Source organism: Vicugna pacos, chromosome 30 (assembly GCF_048564905.1).
Source record: "Vicugna pacos chromosome 30, VicPac4, whole genome shotgun sequence".
Taxonomy (NCBI): domain Eukaryota; kingdom Metazoa; phylum Chordata; class Mammalia; order Artiodactyla; family Camelidae; genus Vicugna; species Vicugna pacos.
Window position 1 is genome coordinate 21,332,146 of NC_133016.1, and position 21,317 is coordinate 21,353,462.

Consider the following 21,317-nt stretch of genomic DNA (forward strand, 5'->3'; position numbering starts at 1 on the left):
GCAAGAACACTGACCGTGGTAATTGGGTCTGGGGTTTGATTTCACGTATCTGTGTAGTGTGAGAAATCCCAATGCAAAAAATTGCACGGACCCAACTGGCAACAAATGCTGACCTTTTCTGGAGGCACACACCTTCATCTTAGCCGTCACAGAATTTCTATAGTCTAACTGCGGGCTCACAACAAAAAATGAAACACACACAGAAACAAGCCTCTGAAGGGACATCAAGACAGCAGCGCGAGCCACCCTCCTCCCCGCAGGAGCTTCAGCTCGTGGAACTGCTGCACTGAAGTCATGAAGGGAAGTAAGCATGCTGAAACATTTTAAAGAAATGAAAACTGGAGTTTTAAATGAAAGAAACACGATGCTATCAAAAAGGATCAGGGTGAACTTCAAAAAATGAACAACATAACTTCTAGAAATTGAAATGAAAAATGCAATGAATACTTTTTCTAAGCAGATTAGACATAGCTAGAGAGATGCAGTAAACTGGAAGAGAAACCTCAGGAATTTGCCCAAAACGAAGCACAAAAAATTAGAAAACACAAAAAAGAAGTGAGCCACAGAGATAGAATGAGGTTCAACGTGGTGGGGGGGAGGGGTAGACAAAACGTGGAGAGAGAAAGGCCTACTTTCTGTAACTGATGGCACTCAGCGCCACCTCACCAAGAAGAGGTTACACACTTGACACCAAATAATTACACGGGTGACCTTTCTTTGGTCAAAGATGACAGCCTGACAAAGTTAAATTAAGTAGGAAAGCAAATGCAAAAGATTAACTGAATGACTTCGGAAAAAGTGAAAACTAACCAGAGACATAATAGCACATCTTTGTACCTTTAAATCTCTCGTGCAATGAATCGATGCAGTCGGTGAACAGCTGCACAACGCTTGAGGCCACCACGGCATCACTCTCCAGCCAGGGGTAATGTCGCTGGCCGCTTTAAACAAAAGAAACAGACACTTAGAAATGATTAAACTACTCTATGGCCCAGAGTCTGGGGGGCTTGCCTAAGTCCTAGAAAACTCTGTATAATGTAGCCTAAGACACACTTAGACCACTTTAAAGGCTGTAAATTCCTGAAGGTGAATTGGAGCTTTCAATATCAATCATATAATTATACTTACTTTCCTTCCTAAACTTTATTTCAACACAATTAAGTTTCAGAAGTGTCTTATCTAAGTAACTATTAAATTAACACTTTTTACAACCAGTTTATGCCCTTGAGCCCATTCCTTGTGTATCCTGGTTACATTTCAAGTGCCTTAGAGAACAGTTCTGTCTGTGTAAGGGAGGGGAGAGGAAAAACAGTCATGTAACCAAAGATGACCAAAAATGAACAGAGAGGAAATAACCAAAGAAAAAAACTCTTTAAATGAACATTTTAGTTTCTGAATTTGGTACTGAAAGTAAAATGTAGGAATAAATTCCATTAATTCTTCCTAGGAATAAACAGGCACCCTGTTTTATGGTCAGCAGTCTCGTGGTCCTGAAAACAAAACCCTGAAGCTTGCAGAGTGCATAAGGACAGCCCTTGGCAAAAGCAAAGGCCTAGAACCTTTTCTATTTTCTTCAATGGGCTCTTGAAGCAGCTTGGTGATACAAAGAGTCTGGCATGGAGGTTAAAGCTCTGAGCTCTGGTCCCAGATCTGGCCCCACTGGCTGTGGGATCTGAGCAAGGTTTTCTGAATCTCAGGATGAAATTAATTCATATTTGTGAAAACACTTTAAATACTGTGACATTTACCACCAGTTTAATTCTTAGAAAACTCTGGACCCCTAGCTTCTGTTTGTATGCTTTTAGGGGAAAAAAGACTTGTAAGGCAACTCCCTATATTTGGACAGCTCTACACCTCTGTTTTAAATGCTTGTGAAATAATGCTTCCATTTAGTTGCAGAGTTCACGTGAAAAAGGTAATTCTACCCAGTAATTTGAAAGCCATCTTAGTTTCAAAAAATAACTGAAATACTGGGTAAAATCAAGTTAGCTTCATATTTTGTAGCACTATATTATCCAGGAGAGCAATACCCACTTTTCTGAAATTAAATACCAAACACATTCAACTTCTTTATTGTAGAAAACTGGAAATGAGTATACAGTTTTGCTTCAAAATCAACAGCTCTGATCAACCAGACTAACAAGCCCACAAACAGAAAATGTCTTTATTTTGTAAGGCAGTATTTTCTAAATTTAAAGATGGCCCAATACTAGAAATCGAATCTGCAAACCATCACCTATAACAAAACACCGTCAGAACATTAAGGCTATAAATTTCAAAGGCATTTGAATATTGGAAAAACTGTGTACCTTTCATTGTCCTCTAAAACCAGGATCCACGGCTTAAAGAGTTGGACGATTATCGCATGCAGGGATCTCAGCACTGATACAAAGCAAAAATTTTAGAGACAAGAAATAAACCCATCAAATGCAGGTGGTCAACAAGCATGTGAAAAGATGCTCAACATCACTAATCATCAGAGAAATGCAAATCAAAGCCACAATGAGGCATCACCTCACACCTGTCAGAACGGCGATCATCAAAAAGAATATAAATAACAAATGTTGGCAAGAATGTGAAGAAAAGGGAATCTTCATATATTGTCAGTGGGAATGTAAACTGGTGCAGCCACTGTGCAAAACACTATGGAAGTTTCTCAGAAAACTAAAAATAGAACTACTGAATTACCCAGCAATTCTACTCCCGGGCATATATCCAAAGAAAAAAAAAAAAGCCCACTAATTCAAAAAGATATATGTGCCCCAATGTTTACAGCAGCATTAATCACAGCAGCCAAGATACGGAAGCAACCTAAGTGTCCATCAACAGATGAATGGATAAAGAAAATGTATATAAATACACATGTATGTATGTATGTATCTATATAAACACACACACACACACACACACACACACACACACACACACACACACACACACAATGGAATATTACTCAGCCATAAAAAAGAATGAAATTTTGTCATTTGCAGCAACAGGGAGGGACCTGAAGGGTATTATGCTAAGTGAAATAAGTCAGACAGAAAAAGACAAATACTGTATGATATCACTTGTTTGTGGAATCTTAAACACAACAAACTACTGAATATAAAAAAACAGAGCAGACTCAGAGATACAGAGAACAAACTAGTGGTTACCAGTGGGGAAAGGGAAGTGAGCAGGGGCAAAACGGGTAGGGGATTAAGAAGCACGAACTATTACTCATAAAATAAGCTATAAGGACATATTGTACAACACAGGGAATATAATCAATATATTATAACAACGATAAATGGAGTACAAACTTTAAAAATTGTGAATCACTATTTTGTACATCTGTAATTTATATAATAGCGTACATCAACCATACTTCAATATAAAAAAAAGAAACAAGCCCATCTTTTGTCAGCATCACTGATAATTACATAGAAAATCTATTTCTTACCTGTATACTCATAAACCTATGTTGATTTCTAAACAACACATTTACTACAACTAAGCATGTTTTAATCTTCATTTGCTGCAGTGAAATTTCTTAAACTGAGGAAGTTTTATTACAACACAATGTCATGTATGTCATGTTATAAAATTATAACATACTTTTTTTAACGATAAAATCTTAAATTTTCTTAACAAGATAAATAATAGGAAGAAAGAATTGGAGACGGAAACTTATCTTTGTACCCCACCCTACAGAGGAGCCAAAACAAGCAGAGGCAAGCACCCACTATGTTAAGTGAACGTAGGGGTGACACATACATGGGTTCCTCCCTGTGCTTTGTATTCCCTATTTCTTCTTTGTGACAGATACGTGGATTTATCACCAAGATTTAAATCTCTTAACGTGTCTATTCAAGTGTCTTTTAGTGGAAGGTCGGAACACCCGGCTCCATACCTGTTTTGCTGCTGGCAGATGGGCCCTGGGCCAAGCAGGCCATTTCTGAGTCAAGCAGCCTTTTCACTAGATAGGCCAAGAGTGTCTTCATTTCAGCCACGTAAGGGCTCCATTTTGAAAATAAGCCAAAGCTTTTAAAGTCCAACGTGGATAACCGAAGCTTATTTAAAAAGTTGGAGAGCCACTGTATGGTCTCCACCACCTGGAAAAGAATGGCCAGTAAAAAAAAAGCACTTGTCTCCTTTCAGTAGAGTGCCCAGTAGACTGTGACGGGGGCTCTGACTTTGTAATGGAGCAAAGGTATACAGTATATGAAAAGTAAACCAGATTTCAAACTCTTTTTCTAAAGCAAAGGAACAATTTTTTCAAATAAATCCATATCATATAAAATTGATGAAAATGACCGCTCCATGGGACACTACGTGAAAAGCTGCCCGAAGGAGCCAGTGAAGCCGGGGGGTCAAGGTGGGGAGGGAAGGTACACACAGGGGCTGGGTGCGGGCTGTTCTTGAACAGAGGGGCAAGAATCAGACTCTCAGGCATGAGAGAACAGCAATCCAGGCACAGGGGACATGGCAGGGGTGGAGAAAGGAAAATGCAGGGCTCTTAGAGATAATGCATGGAACAGCAACTTTTTAGATACATACTTTCAATCTGTTCCAACTGTTTAAAAAACAAACTTCAAAGGAAGTGGAAAAACACACACACACACAGATAAAAACTTCAGAGACCAAAATCTACACACCTGCTTGTCCGACAAGAGACCATCCGGAGAGCTCTGAAGCCCCGTGCTCTCGGCAGAAGCTGCCCCCTGCTGGCAGTTCGGGGAGCAGCAGCCCAGGGCTCTCAGGGTGGCTTTCCAACACTCCGGGCTCAGCAGCTGCTCGGCGGAGCCTTCCCAGGCGGGGACAGAGAACAGCAAGTCAGCATCCTTCAAACTAGCCTTTCAACTTGAATCAAAGAACATGTGTACTTTTCAAATGAATGAATATTAAATAAAAATCCAAAACAAATTCATAAATATCCGTGGTCAAAGATCTGTCCACATGGACGCTGGACTTCCCTTGTTCTTGGTAAGCCTGCTGGCAGTGAGCACAGCCTAGCCATGTAAGCTGGAATGCAGGACCCTGCCCGGGAGTGGTAAAGGTGCCGTTTTCCTGGCTGGATTGTGTGAGAGAGACAAGAAGGGAGACAGGGTGCAGAACGGTAACTGCAGAGTCTAGGCTCTCTTCAGAAGGAGTCTCGTGCTCACCCCTAAAACCGCTCCTACAACAGGAAGACCTAAAGCAACGCAGAGACAGTGTGCAAAAGTAAAGACTACTGGCCAGCACTCTGCTGCTTGCAAAACTCACTTCCCAGAGGACTGGAATAATACGTCCTCAGGTCCTTTCTACCCAGAGGTGGTGTGAGGGTAAAACAAGACAACAGAGGCTCATTGGGGAATTTGATGAGGTCAGCTGCACTACTGAGTGTGAGGTATCTGGGGGACAGTGAGGAGTCCATGTCCAACAGCTACTATGGTCTGGATCGGAGGGCAGAGGCCTGGAACCCAGGTATGGAGTCACGCACACCTAAAAGATGGCAGTGAAACCAGGGGAAAATGCAGCGAGCTCACCTAGGGCAAACAGAGAGAGCAGAAGAGCAAAGGATGAAACCCTGGGAAGAGCGACACGGTGGCCAGAGAGGGTGGGACACCAGGAGGCTGGGGGTCATGGACTCTGACAGAGGTGGCACTGTCATTCTTAAAACTTTAACTGAATTACTTCTCCTGGGAAGTATCAATTTCCTGCTAAATCCAAGTCAATGGTTGCCCATATAAACAATTTACAATCTCTTTAAAAGGTTTCAGGGGAAAACTCTACAAATTGAGATACTTAATCAAATTTTGAAAATTTAGAGCAAAAGTCAGCTATACAAATAGGCACTAAAAATTATACAAGTACAGATAAACAAAATTATACTGTGTAGCACAGGGAAATAAATACAAGATCTTGTGGTAGCTCACGGTAAAAAAGAATGTGACAATCAATATGTGTTACGTTCATGTATAAATGAAAAATTGTGCTCTACACTGGAAATTGACACAACATTGTAAACTGACTATAACTCAATAAAATAAAATTAAAAAATTATACATTTCCCTACCCCCATTCTCCACCCACCCTCATCTTCCCTCTGTAGGAAACAATGAAAGCTCGAAGTGCTTTGAAAGTGAGACCATACATTTCAGTTCTCTTCAGGGGGTCCAATACATATGATCATTATTCAATAAAACTATTTCTATGAAGTAACACAAAGATTTGGAATAAAGCAAAATTTACTTTTCCATTACATCTGGAAACAGTATGGAGTTTGCATGAAAAAAAGTAAGTACTATCTTTTTTTTTAAATCTCAGTAAAATCCCTGCTTAGCAAAATTCCAAAAATAAAAAAGCCTACACCCTTTCTTTTTCTTCTCATCTCAACAACTCCGACGGCAAACTGCAGGAGGTGGATGGAAATGGTGGGAAAGTGGAACATTCAATGCTGCTCTTTCTCTTGACTAACATAAATACAATGTATAAAATTCATTTGCAAAAAATAAGAGTCCAAAACTTAGGGGGGAAAAAAAAAACAACCCAAATTTATTCACTCATTTTGGAACTACAGAGAAACCAACTGGCATTTTAAGCATATTGTAAAAGAGCAACTTCCTTCCCTTCCCAAATGTGTTATCACCAAAGTAATAAACAGGCCCACATCCATCCCACCCTGGTGTAGGGCAGGTGCAAAGTCAAGGTAAAGGGGCGGTGGGTACATGACTATGGACTCCAACCCCAATGTCTGAGTGCTGTTCTGCCCAATTAGGGCTCATTCTAACATTTAGGACAATAACTGACCATTTTTATAGACAGCAACTTCTTGGGCACTCTTGTTCATTGAGCACTCTAGGTGAAAATTAGTGAGCCTAACCTCCTGCAGGCTTGTATTATTTTTACATTTTTGGATGACATCTGTACAATGGTAAGTGTCACATTAAATATTCACGGTGATCTATTCAGTCACAATTAAAAGACACTTACTTTGCATCAGCAGCCTGAGAATGTCACTGTACTGGTCAGGGAACTGGTAGAGGAGAAGGTAAGTCCAGTGCTTACAGAAAAGATTAAATGGCATCAAAATCTCTTCATCTGGTTCAAGGCCCCAGGCAGTAAGTGCCAAGTGAATGAACTCCAGAAGCCTGGTACGATCAGACAGAGGAGGTTTAGTGGCGTTTAACCATTGCTTAAGATCGAACTAAAAAGAAAAAGAAACAAGAAGCAGTTTTATTTACACTAGAAAATTAACTGAAACAGAGCAAGCTATGTGCAAATTTAGTTTGAAAATCAAGCTACCCAGCATTTAGCTTTTTATGAAGATTGAAACTAAAATTTACATACTGAAAGGAATCTAGGCAGTTCAGTAACAGACAGTGACACTGGGCCTCACCCCTACTTCACTCCTGGGATTACAGAGTGTTCTCAGCTCTATGTGCTTTTTTGTAATTTAAAATCTGGTTGGTAAGTTTTCCCTACAAGACAAGGGTCAGAACTTTGTGGTTCTCCTTCACCAGCCACAGTGCCACAAACATGCTTTATGGAACTGTCCCCATCTAATGGTCGTGTTTCTGAGTTTGCATCAGTTCATGAAAATTCAGGGTGTTGATATCACCTTCCAGAATCCCAAACTCTAAAACATGTTCTCCGCCATTACACTGAGATCAGCCTCCAGGCCTTAAAAATTGCTCAGGTTTTATGATTCATACATGTCAGAGAAATACAGTTGAATGCAAAATAGGTGAGGCTCTGAAATTCTCAACTGGTTAAGTAAATTCACGGCCTTGGTCTGAGTTGATAATTTTCTATCCAGAATAAGACAAAGGCAATTTGCTTAGATCTGGCTATTCTAAGTCTGAGAGATTCTGACATAGTACCACTCAGTTATCAAACACAGTTAATGCATCAAGTCAGGATATATTCAAAAGAAGGATGTACTAAATTATTGCTATGAATATTTCAAAACTGTATCAAGCTTTTAAAGAGGGTTTGGGAGTTGGTCCTTTAGTCCTATGCGGTTGGTGTAAGACTGCCCCCAGACACACACAACATAACCAACGCCCCCAGAAGCAGCAGCCGTGAGATCAGACGACTTGAAGATGGTATCAAATGTGAAAAAGGGCCTGTCGGCCTCCAGTCCACCCAGAGGCAGAGCTCCAAGGGCCGTGTATTTCTGCGGGGCTGGAAACAGCAGCAGTGCCTACATTTCCATGATGACGTCAGGACTGAAGTGCATCTCACCTTGGTGAGCAGCATGAAAGTCATGTCACTGTTGTCCTCACTCAGAAACTTCACCACCTTCTCATACAGCTGTATGAACTCTGCAGGTGCTGCGTTGGGAGTGAAGAAGGGGGACAAAAGAGAGCAGAGCCTCTGGTTCTTCAGGATGGTCTGAAGCACCTTCCTGCATTCGGATTTAGTGCCACTGATGAACACCTTGCAAGAGTTGAAAAGGGAAGATGTCACCAAATTCTCCCCCCCTCAACTTTCGTTTAAGCAATCAAGTTTCGAGGAGTATATAAGGCCAACAGAATTTTTTCTAAATGGAAATATGAAATAATCACAAGAAATCTAAAATCAACATAGATAAACCTATCACTTCCTATGTAAGTGATATTAAGGTTTTTGGATAACCCATTCATTTTATTTGGACAAACCATAGAAGATTTTTAAAAGATTAAAATACTAGGATAGTTTGAATTCATAAATTTGCAATGTACCTACTACGACTACCAAGTATTCAAAGTAATTCTGTATTATGTCAAAAAAAACTTCTCATTTATAGATTTTACTGAGACGTGTTTCTCATACTTTTAAAAAGCTAACTTTCACAGTTAATATACATACACTTAAGATAAATTCATCTTGCTTTAACTCAGTTCTAGTGTTTAAAAGTACTAGAATATAAGTAAATATTAAAATAATCTCAGGGTCAGGAAAGCTTTGATAAGCTTGACCACAGGCAAAAATAATAAAGGACAAGACCAATAGATTTGAATATGTAAAAAAAAATTTTAATTTCTATAAGGCAAAAAGTATCATAAAATTAGAGAAAAGTGACAAAGTAGAAAAATTCCAGATACCAGGTTAATAATAGTCTAAGGAGGTCTTTCAAAACAATCAAAAAACAAGAAGCTCTCCAACAGAAAATGTGCTAAAGACAATAACCAGGAAACCACAAACAATAATTAAATGACCAATAATTATTTGAAAAGCCATGCAACTTAACAAGCACTTAAAGAAAAACAACTTAAAATATCACAAAGCACCACTTCCCCTATTAGATTAGCAGGACAAAAAGAATGACCATTCCTAATGTTAGTTCTAACATGAAGAATAATAAAGAACAGAAACCCTCCTCTTATAGTATAAATAAGTACAAACTTCCCAGGAGGGCAGTGTGACAATATACACCAAGTGTCAGACCCTTTGACCCAGTGATCATACTTCCAGGAAATTATCCTAGAAAAAATAATCCAACAATTTCACAAAAATATGTAAAAATATTTATCTCAGGCTTACTGTAGCAAAACAAACAATATTCATTCACAGGGCACTGGCTCAATACATTACAGTCTATCTGTACCATGAGACGCTATACATTAAATATCATGATATAGGTCTGTATTTATTATCAAGGAGTAATGTCTAAAACGTGTGCCTGAATGAAAAAAGCAGGTTATAAAATAGTATGTGCCAGTTTTTGAGTGTGTATCTCTGTATCTACATATAGGAGTGATATATCATGTTTACACATACACACAGACACACAAGAACAAACTATAAAGAGATGTTAGCTATATAACCAGTATCTCCAGGAGATTAGGATTATGAGAAATTTTTCTTCTTTATACTTTTTACATACTTTGCATTGCTTATAATAAGCACACATCAATTTTATAATCAGGAAAAAACTATTCTAAAAAAATCTATTTTAATATCTGCTCAGCATCACCTCCCTAAAAGTATCCAATACATAAGTACTCACTTGATTGAATTTGGGTGAGAGGACATGGTTAATTTACATACTTTTCGGCAAGTGGCCTTCCTTTCTTTTATGACACATTTCATAAATCTGCCTGGGTACACAGCCCTTGCCCTTGCTAAATATCAATATATTTAATAGTAACACAAATAAATAAATAAATGGTGAGTAGCAACGGGGAGGCAGCAGTAGAGAGGTGGAGCGAGCACTGAAGGAGGACCTGGGATTCTGGCTCAGCTCCAGCACTCACCAGCTGTATTCTTTAGACAAGTCACTTAATCTTTAAGAAATCAGTTTCCTCATCTTTAAGATGAAAATGATATCAATCACATAGAGTCACTGTGAAAATAAAACAAAATACTGAATCAAAAAGCATCTTTTGAGCAATAAAGAGCTTCAGTAGTATTACCATTAACACCAACAGCATTTGATAGAATTTGATGTCCCCTCAGAGACTTTCAAATATTAATAGAATTCTGTATCAACAATTCTAACCACATCCTGAGAAATCAACAATTCAAAGCGGCTTCTAACTTTGATTAAGACTCTGAACCTGTAAGTCTAGAGTCAACCCTCCCTATATCTAAAGAGGACACTATGGGGACCCAACATATGCGAATAAGGCTGAAAACATAAGATAAACTTACCTGTCCCAAGATCTCAATGCATGAAGTAAAGAACTGCCTTGTGGGAGGGTGACGCTGGGTCTCATCGCTGACATAATCCACGACAGTGAAGAAGAGGCTGATGCCAACCTTCTGAACCCCGGGGGTGGGCTGTGACTGGTAGGCATTCACCAAGGCCCTGTGGGAAAACGCAGGTAAGGCTATTGGTCTACAGTAAGAGAATTCAGACTCATGAGCGTTTCCCTGATTCTCTACATTTTGCAGGCAACATTCTTAAGAGTCCTCAGAGTCCCATATGAGTATCACTTTAGAAATATTTCATGGGGTGAGGAACTTTCAACATGACCCAACAACTTATTTTCAATACACAGAAATTATATTTTATGCCTCTCTAGAGGAAAAAAAATCACCTGTATTATAAAGGCTAATTAACTTATTAAATATTTTTATATTTTATATGTAATTCATAAGTTGTTATTTAATTTGGTAACTTCCTTACATAACACATATTTTTAAAAATAAGAACCCAGATTTTTCTAAATTTTAAACTCCAAAACACAGACTTAGGTTAAAAAGAAAAGATTTTTGTACAGAGTAAGATCCTAGAATAAAAGATAGCTCTTGTAATTCTCACTCTTATTTGAGTTCCTTTCCTAGAAAAATAAACATCAACATCTTGTTCACCTTATCTCCTGCTCTTTCCCAGGCCCCTCAAGCCAATCCACAAAGGGTCTTAATGCCCCCACCCACACCATCGTCGCTATCTGCTGGGGGATTAGCTGCTGGTACCAGCATGTGCAGTCACCTTAAAGTAAAAGGCAGAGTCAAACTGCCCTCTCCCAGGTAATGTCCTGGTGCCTTTGGGAAGAAAGAGGAGGATGAGAGTAAGCCAGGAGTTCCTAGAGAAACCATAAGGGCCAAATACAAGCTGCCAGCCACACTTGAGAGCCCTAGTTCCCCCGAGCAATTCCACTGCAAACCTTGCTCAATAATCTGAATTGACAATGATGATTTCCTAGGTAAATATGACTTTAATATAAAACTTAAGCACTAGAACTCTTCATGATTGAATTCCAAAGCACTGTATAATCTCCTAACTCAAGGGTCAGCAAAATTATTCTATAAAGGGCCAAACAGTAAATATTTTATGCTTTATAGCCCATAAATTGTCACTACTCAATTCTGCCATTGTCGCATAAAAGCCATACACATTAAGTAAGAAAATGGGCATGGCTGAGTTCCAATAAAACTTTATTTATACAAATAAAATGGCAGGTCAGATTTGGTCCAAAAGCTGCTGATCCCTGTACTAATTAGTGGGTGTCTAGGGGGTGTAGTAGCATGTATGATTACTATCAATAATAGCAAAATAGTACTTTAAATTACAGTGCCTTCAAAACTTACGTGATCAAGTTTTCTGCATGCACAGCGGTTTCCACAACATTAAGTGATGGTGGCTTAGCAGCTTCTGCTTGCAACTGCTTCACTTCTTTTCGCAGAACATGAAGCTGTTGGCTTACTGCTTCATTCTTGTGCATACCTTCAAACTAACAAAAATTAAAGTGGTCAACAGATTGATCTGCTCCTCCAGGTTTCTAGAGCAGATATTTTATTACAAATATATTTAGAAACAGACTCACAGACACAGAAAACAAACTTACGGTTACCGGGGGGAAAGCAGGGGGGAGGGATAAATTGGGAGTTCGAGATTTGCAGATACTAACTACTATCTATAAAATAGATAAACAGCAAGTTTATACTATATAGCACAGGAAACTATATTCAATATCTTGGAGTAACTTATGGTGAAAAAGAATATGAGAATGAATATATGTATGTTCATGTAAGGCTGAAGCACTGTGCTGTACACCAGAAACTGACACAACATTGTAAACTGACTCTACTTCAATAATAATAAATATTTTAAAAAAATACACTAAGTATTTGATGAAGGAAATATTATTACAACTAATACTATAATTCAAAAGTCTCAGTTTAATCCTCAGAGGGATGGGGAAAAAAATGCCAAAAAACTTAATCAAGAATCTCCAGTTTTTCATGAAGAATCAGCTTGAATTAGTTTACTGCTGTTTCAAGTCTTTTGTAGGCTGCAATCTGCGTCATTTATGCTTCAACTCTAAAATTCTCATCAAAAATACATTTGAAGTCTTCCACCCGAGGCTTCCTCTGAAGCACACCAAGGCCCCTCCTCTGCTGCACCCTCCCCCCGTCCCCAGAGCCATAACCCCTCTCTGTTCTCCTAATTCAGAAGCACACATAATTCACCTCAAAACTCTCGGGCTGCATGTCTCATGTGTACCAAACATAAAAAGAAGATGCCACAAATCTGTTAATAAAACATTTGCCATTTTTAAAGGAAGAATATATACTTATAAAACCACCAAAAATAAGACAAAATATGGGAAGTGCCTGAATCAGCTGCATGCCTAGAAGTAACTGACTAAATTCAGTGGTTCCTGAAAGCTGGTCTTTGAAAAAATTTTTATTGCTTCTCAGCAAAGAGGTGAAAAAGTAGAGAATTTCTTGAGCTTTAAAAAAATAAATAAGTGAATTTATTTCAATTTAAAACCTATCCTTTATTTAAGATTATGCCCTTCCTATATGAGAGGGTTGTTAATATCCTTTTCTCTAATTAATTGATGGTGGCCTATATGGTGACTGCTTTGTTTGTGTACTTTCAACGTTCTTTTTTGGATGTAGATAGATGCAGAGATTATCCGAGGCCCAGGTTGCAACACAGAGACAGAACCAATGTGGCGTTTGTTGGGGACAGGGGGACAGCAAGGAGAAGTTCAACCAGGTCGGGGTCGGGGCTGAAGAGTGCAGTGCAATCAGACCGGGGAGCACGGGGTCCTGTCTTGGGGAGAACTTTAAAACAGGCTAGGGAATTTGGACTTATCTTGCAGGCCTGGCAGGAAATGCTGAAGAGACCAGAACACTTAGAAGGCAGGGATTTTAAATCCTGAGGTCTCAGCCACCACTATAGTGATTGTAGGTATCCTTTGTTTATAAATAATGTAATTACTTAATTCATCAGCTTACTGACCTGAATGTCAAGGTCATTTTCATAAATTTCCAGATCAAAAGTCCCTGACCAATGGTCCTGTTTACTCTGCTCTACCCAGCAGCCCAGTGCGGCACAACTCGGACAGATGATACACTGAGCACCTACTCTCAAGATCATGGTGATAACTTTCTTCCATAAAACTCACCAATGCTGTGCAAAAAATCTTTACAAAACTTGTTGTTTTAAAGAAAAAATAAACTATTATTATGAATCAAACGGCATATAAGTGAATATCCAAGAACGTATCATGTTAACAACAATTTAAGTTTTACTACTGGAGAAACAAAAGATTAAAAAAAGTAAATTACTTCCATTAAACCACATAATGAGTGTAAATGTACCGACTATATTATTCAACGTGCTTCCTGTGGGGTTAGTACATTGAGTTCTCATAAAAGGCCCAAGCATAGATATGCTTTACCTGATTCAAACGAGTACACTGAGGGTTAGAAAGGTTACGTGACCTTTTGACAGCTACCTAGCTAGTGCCAATGCAGCCAGATTTTGAACCAGGTTCTGCTGACTGAATAAGATGCACCATCAAACAGGTTTTTTCCACCGCTACTCAGAGTGCAGTCCTTAGACCAGCGCCTGAATCATATTTTACTAACACCATGTTAGGGGTCTGGGAGGACACAAGATCTGACATGGATGGAAAGCATTTTGAAACTTTTAAAGCAATTTACTGGAGTAATTTTGTTTCTGTTGAATCTAATTTTTTAAAAATTAGGGCAAAAAAAAACCCCACATAATGAATCAAAACAAATATTTATATTTCAAATCTTTCAAATAACAGGCCAATGTTTAACAGCCCAAAATGTGATTCTAGGAGGATGTGCCGCCAGCTTTTTGCCCACATGTCACCGACTACAAAAGGCTGGGTCTTTAAGGGTCACTTGACTGGCCTGGAGAGAAAGTAGCCTAACAGAGGAAGAGAGAGGATCTTAGAGGAGAAAAGAAGACAGTAAGAATGAAGTGAAGCAGAAAGAAACGCCTTTCTGTAAGAAAGAACAGAGGTTCGCTAGACTGGGAAAGGCAGAGACAAGACTAAAACCACGTTGGAACTCAAACTTCAAAACTGCCACCCCATGTTGTAAAAACTACAGATGCTGAAGAATAAAAGAAAGCCGACTAGTTTAGAACAGTTTAGACTTTCTCACCAAAGAACAGCCCCAAATTATCATCATTTCCTAGTCTACTTATTTTTGCTTATTTTTCCCACCACTGTTAATAGTTTTCGTTTCTTACAAGAATGGAGGTGGGAGAGATTGGACGTCTACCAGCTCATAATTACAAGAAGCTGTAGGCAGCAGCAGCAAGCAGCATGTTAGAAGCCCCTCCACTTGAGCCACTTTGAGCAGACAGAGAAATTCAGAAGTTGGGCACAGAATATGCTTCAGCAAGTTTTCACAGTAACGTGAGGCCCTCTGTGGGTCTTTTCCAGCTTTCATTTCTAGGAATGAGCAAACTTTTCACAGGATAATAAATCAATCCTGGGTCCAGCAAACATGCCCCACAATACCCAAGTACAACAGAAGGAACCCTATTATAAATCACCCCATTTCCTTAGGGAATATCACTGAATTATTAGAGGCTTTTATTAGGAGAGGCAACCACAGAAGAGGCACGTCTCACTTCCCATAAAACACATTTGGCTTTTGTATACCCCAAACAAGCTATACATAGTTCAAACATTTGCAGATGGCTGGAAATTTCCAGGGCTTTCCCTCACAGAAAAATGCTATTAAGTAATAAAACACTTTCATGATATAATGTGAAATCTTTACAAATGAGCCATTGAAAGTTATTTTTAAAATACATTTAACGTGTTTAGAGTTTAAAATTTAAAATTCGTACTTGAAATATAAGATCATTTCCCATGAAGTTGACTTTAAAAACTGATCCAATCCATGAATTCTCTAATCACTGAAAAAGCAGCAGTTCTATCACACTAACTCAGAAAGAAAAACCTACACATGTTAATTCAAATGAGATCTGATTGTCATGATCAGCTAGTCTTTTGAAATTAGAGCTAAAAAAGCTAAAGCAAATGGCTTGGCCATTCCCCAATACTGAATGGAAAAGCATGAATCTTAAATTTTAAAAACCTGGGCTTGAATTCCAACTGAGACACTTACTAGCTGTGTGTCTTGGCAAGTTTCCACCCCTCTCTGAACCTGCTTCCTCATCCTCACTCTGCAAAGCTTAAATGAAATAACATAAGCTAAGCCCCTAGCATATGACCTGGGATACGAGAGTGCCTAAGCATGGGCTAAGAAATACTCTGAACAGGGCTGACATTTAAGGCAGTGCATTGAAGTATGACCATCCTAGTGTTTTCCAAGTTCAAATGCCTTGGAGACACTTGTTATTACAGTGAAAAGGTAAGTGGAGCAGTGTGTGGTGTTTAAATCAAGATGGAAAGCATTAAGTTGGCCAATTAAGCATTAAATTGACCAAAGGTAATACACAGGATCAAAAGTGACTGCTAATTTCTAGCAGGAAAAAGTTCCAACTTCCATGACGTCTTCCACACCCAAATAGTATCAACAAAGTTCCTAAAAGAGGTTAAAATCAGGGAGATTAGTTACGAAGAGTCTATATCCATTGTTCATTTCTTCAAACACATCCCTTCTGTGACAATGACTGTGTGAGGCACTGACAACATAAACATGAAAAAGACAAGATCCTGGCCCTCCATTAACTCAAAATCTATTAACAGCTACAGAACTAATCATGATATAAAACAAATTGTAACACAACCTGACAAGTGGTGTGCTTGTGGCTTCCCCTGACGAATTCAGGGGATGTTAAAGGGTACCCAGCATGTGCCAACGACCATGCAGGGTGGCACAGGTACACAGATGACTAAGGACAGGAACTCTATTCCCAAAGAAGTCACAGTCTGGTAGGAAAAACAGCAGGTGACTACAACAGCATCTATGCACAGGCTGTGATGAGAGGAGAGAGTGACTCAGTCTGACTAGAGGCGTTAAGGGAAACCCCAGGGAAAGACGCTGCCTGGTCCAAGGATTGAAGGGATGCACAGGAGCTTAGAACGAGTGGGGAGAACAAATAACAGTACAAGCCTAAGGACAAAGGCATGATTGTGCATGTCGTGTGTGCAGAACAGAAAAGGTCTAAGCTGCTGGAAAACAGAACATCTGGGGAGTGGGAGAGAGGGTAAATGATGTCACTAGAAAAAGATCATGAACAGATTATGGAGGGCCATAGGAGCCATATTTCTTTTAGATACTAGATAACCAATATGCGTTTTTAGCCTGGAAATGTGATCAGATTTGTGTTTAAAGAAGATGAAAGGTGGCAAATGAACTATACAGGGGAAAGGGACTATAGGCAGGAAGCCTAAGGTGTCAGTTCAGGGGAGAAGTGTTGTGGGCCGACCACAGGGCAACGGCAACAGAAACAAAGAGGAAGGAATACACGCAGAGCCATTTCAGAGGTGGAGCCAATCTGACTTGGAAAGGAGCCAGATGGGAAGTAGGCGGGTGGGGGGAGGAGGGGAGGGAGTGGAAGAGATGACACTGATGCCTGGGTCTCCATCTTGGGAGCCCAGGTAAGTGGAATTACAGAAAACACAGGTTTGACGGGCAAAGTGAGATTAGTTTGGGACCTATGCAATTTGAGGGACCTATGGGACATTCATAGAACATTAAGTAGCAAGTACAAGTCCAGATCTGGGAGTCAAGAGAGAATCGTGGACCAGAGAAACAGAACAAGAGTCATCAACATATGGATTAATCTTTCAAGGGTCATGGATGTTGAAGGATTGACTGAATCTATGAACTTACCAGAAAAATATTTTTCTACACACTTTCAGGGGCTTCACTGGCCCACTAAGGACCATTCACAAACCACAGATGAAGAAGCCCAGCACAGACAGAAGGCAAAAGCAGCCGGCATCACAGTGAAGAAGGGGACCAGGAACAGAAGCAAGCATAACCAGCAATCCAAGCATTGAGCTGATGAAGAGGAACCCTGGAGGGAAACTGAGAAGTGGCTAGAGATTCGGGGAGACCAGAAGAGACCTCATGATGTTCGGCATCACCAGATATCACCAGAATGACGTCAGCCAGGATCAAAACTACTAGTCAGAGCCATGAGGTTGTCAAATGCAGTTTTATGTATGTATAACACAGCCTACCTTCTGTAGGAACACTCTCTCCCAGGACAGTACCTTGATGAGCCATGAACACTCAGAATTCACCTTCCCTCCAGCTGACAAAAACCTCTCCTCCCACAAACTACAGTCATCGTGATACATGGCTTTAGGCTCAAGCACAATCTCTGACCAAAAATCAGAGCAAACCTAAGTGACTTGCATGGATAATGCCCCAACTTCATGGCAGCTAGAGTTTCAACTTTCCTCTACTCTGCTCTTAGCCATTAAAGAGTAGCCAAAAAAAATAATTTTATCTTCAATTCCTAGAAGTATCAACCAGTGAGTACCACCCAGGACAGCTGAAATCGGCAATTACTATATAACTTTCTAAAGATTTAAGTCTCAGACTACAAAACTGCTCGCTGTCTTCACATTTTTAATTCCCCTGGCACATCTCCATCATCAGGCAAAGTAACGGCTGAAGGAGTACCGTTGAAACGGACACTTGGAGGAGTCAACGGGAGTTTGGGAGCTTTCGAAACGATGGGACTTCCCAAACTGAAAGTCAGGGCACAGGGCCACAAGGAAGGCAAGCAGAAAATTAAAATGTGCTTCAAGGAAACTTGAATAAATCTAATGAGGTTATGGCTGTAAAACAGTGCTATTTTTCAAATTCTTTAAGCGTCTATAAAATCTCTTTTTTTCTCTGCCTGCCCTTTCTTGTTTTTTACTTCTTTCTTCAAGTGGTCTTAGCATCTGCCAATTGTTCTTCTGAAAAAGGAAAGCATAAGTATTTTTAGTGTTGTCTGTAAAAGCAAAGTCTAAGCCATATTCAGTTTAATCTTATCGTAAATCATCTTTCTGATCTCCCTCCAAAGTTACTTAGAAGGTATTTTTTAAAAGGTGTACCTTTTTATTTCAGAATTAACAAACTAAAGGTTATAAAAGAAATTTCAATTCAATGGTTCAGAAAAATCAAGGCTATGACCCCTTTTTTTCTGAAAAGGGACAGAGACAGGTTACCGGTAGGCTGGCTGCTAAAGCTCTCAGGTCGGCCTCGTGGTATTTTCCGCAGCAAGACATTGAGAATAAACAGGAGACAAGGCCCTCGGACCTGCTCTTTGGCTGGGACAGCAAATATTTACAACTATTCAAAGAGTAAGCTATTGGCCAGAATTGGAAAAACATTTCTTTGTATTTACCTGAATAGTCACTTACAAAAATCCATTTTAGGAGAATTCACTTCTCTATTTAACAGATTTAACAGCCTGACAAAGATACGTAATTTCAAAATATGGAAAAATACTGTATTTGTAAAAACACAGATTATTAAAAAAAAAAAAGGGCTGTCTAATTACCAATCGGATATATTTCATCCTCCTTCCCACCAACTCAAACTCCACCCTCACTGGCAAACTTTTCTTCCTGTTTTATTATGTTAGTAAGTGATCCTTCTAAAATACCGCTACCTTAGTCTTACTAAAGCATTAGCAACTGGGGGGATAAAAACACACAGAAAGAAAATTAACTTTATAAGGCAGCTGGCCAAAGATATTATCTCAATATTTAGGAATCTCACACTCCAGGTCAAATTTCTTAACTTTAGATGCATACAACTATGTTGGAAAAAAAATCAGAAATGAATTTTGAAGGTAATGAAAATACAAGTATAAAAAATTATTTCAAAGACATTTTCGAGAGAAGAGGCTCCTAAGGAGACTGATGAAAAATACATTACAACTGTTAAAATGTGGATTGGCACAAAAAAGAAGGGAAAGTTTTGAAAGACAATCAAGAGTCAGTAAAATAAATCCCACAATCCATAAAAGCTAACCCAAAGTGGAGCTATTTTTGTGCAAGTGCAGTCAAGCAGCAGCTAGCGCCCATCTCCAAGCATTTCTTTCCCAGCTCTAGGAATACTGAATTCCCTTGCAGAAAAAGTGAGGTGTCGTGATTAAGGAGCATGCGCCCTGCAGCCAGACTGCCCGGGCCTTCCTGGCTTTGCCACTCACGGACAGCGTCACCTTGGGTGTGTAACTTAACCTCTCCATGCCTCATCTGGAAAATACAGATAATAAAAACACCCACCTCACAGAGTGCTGTGGTGAGGATAAATCAAGTCCTGTAAAGTGTTTAGACAGTGCCTGCCATAAAGTAAGTGCCACGACATGCTGGTTAAGGCTAAACTTTCGTTCCAAAGTCCTGACAGTGTTGCAAATCCAACTTCTGCCTGTTGGCAAGCGCCACCCAACTGACCTGCTTTCCTCGTGTCCCTCCCATCTTTGTCCTCAGTGGCTCCCCACCGTCTGCCACATGCAGCCAGAGCTTCCAGTGATTACCCTTTCCAATGTGAATTTCTATCCCCACTCCCAAAAACAGTTGAAACAGACTGATCTAGACAATGACCCCTAGACGAAGTCATGGTGACTCCCACTCCCACATTCCCTCGAACTGAATCCAAACTACCATCACCAAAGTCTTTTACGGATCAGCTTGAGCCCCTCGCTCTAAGAATCGTCTCAGGGATTTCACTCTTCATTTCTCTCTGGCTGCCCGCCTTGTAGGACTCGTCGGCGCTTACGGGAATAAGTGATTAGCTCTGGGCGTATCTTCGCTCTCCCAGAAACTATTAGGTGTCTTGGGACACAGGTGATGTACTATGTACTCCTTTCAGTCTTTCTCAATGATAAGCCACCATTAGGGACTCAAATGAAATTCTCTGAATCATGAAGAAACGTAACCTCACCTGAACCGTTACGACCGCTGCCCCTTGGCACTTCTTACCACCGCTGCCTCTGCACTCCAAGTGGAGTGTGGCCTGCTCTTCTCGATTAACGTACTGTTTGGGCATCGTGTCCAGCAGCTCACTATCCAGGGCAACCTGCTGAGATTCCCGAAGAGCTGCAGTTCTGGAAAACATCATTAGGAAGTGTCAAAAAAAAAAAAAAAAGTTTTAGGAAAGGTTTCATGGTAAGCGATAAAGACGTCCAGTTCTCCCCAGTCTGCACTGGAGACCAGTAAGACACAAGGATCCCACAGTAACGGAAGACCAGAGGTGTGTGTGCCAGGACTTACCCAAACCCCCTCGCCGGCAGTCACGCCAACCAGCAAGTTAAGAAAGGAAGGAAAACAGGACAACTTTTTAGCCAGAAACAAAGCTTCATCTAGAATCTGTGTTATATCAAAACTGTTTTTAAACGGACCCTTGAATACATAAAAACAAATGAGCGTCCCAACACGATTCAATCATCCTAAAGGGCCATCCTGTTTGTAAGCACTGGTGGCTTCTTAGCTATTAGCCACTCAAACTGAGATGTGGAGACGGAGAAGGCTAACTGTTCACATGGGTGTCAACGCCGTTCTAACCTTAAGTATCATTATGTTAATGTGCAGGCGGCCCGTTAAGATTAAGATATATGACTAGACCAAAAACCACCACGGAGAAAAGGGCCAAAAAGAGATTGATGCCCGTGGGTTTTGCAAAGATAAACTCTTTTACTTTATAAAACAGACTCACTCCACACACTC

The 21,317-nt window shown here is 39.9% G+C and overlaps 1 protein-coding gene across 1 annotated transcript in view; it reads right to left on the reverse strand.

The window, feature by feature from the left end:
• EPG5 (ectopic P-granules 5 autophagy tethering factor) overlaps nucleotides 1-21,317 on the reverse strand; it is a 107,394-nt gene that overhangs the window by 19,963 nt on the left and 66,114 nt on the right. Inside the window, exons 27-35 of the mRNA XM_072952286.1 lie at nucleotides 20,536-20,698; nucleotides 11,983-12,125; nucleotides 10,600-10,756; nucleotides 8,209-8,403; nucleotides 6,955-7,168; nucleotides 4,638-4,786; nucleotides 3,893-4,094; nucleotides 2,310-2,382; nucleotides 838-941 (exon numbers count right to left, since the gene is read on the reverse strand). Of these exons, the coding sequence (XP_072808387.1) occupies nucleotides 838-941; nucleotides 2,310-2,382; nucleotides 3,893-4,094; nucleotides 4,638-4,786; nucleotides 6,955-7,168; nucleotides 8,209-8,403; nucleotides 10,600-10,756; nucleotides 11,983-12,125; nucleotides 20,536-20,698 (1,400 nt within the window). The remainder of the gene's footprint in view (nucleotides 1-837; nucleotides 942-2,309; nucleotides 2,383-3,892; nucleotides 4,095-4,637; nucleotides 4,787-6,954; nucleotides 7,169-8,208; nucleotides 8,404-10,599; nucleotides 10,757-11,982; nucleotides 12,126-20,535; nucleotides 20,699-21,317) is intronic.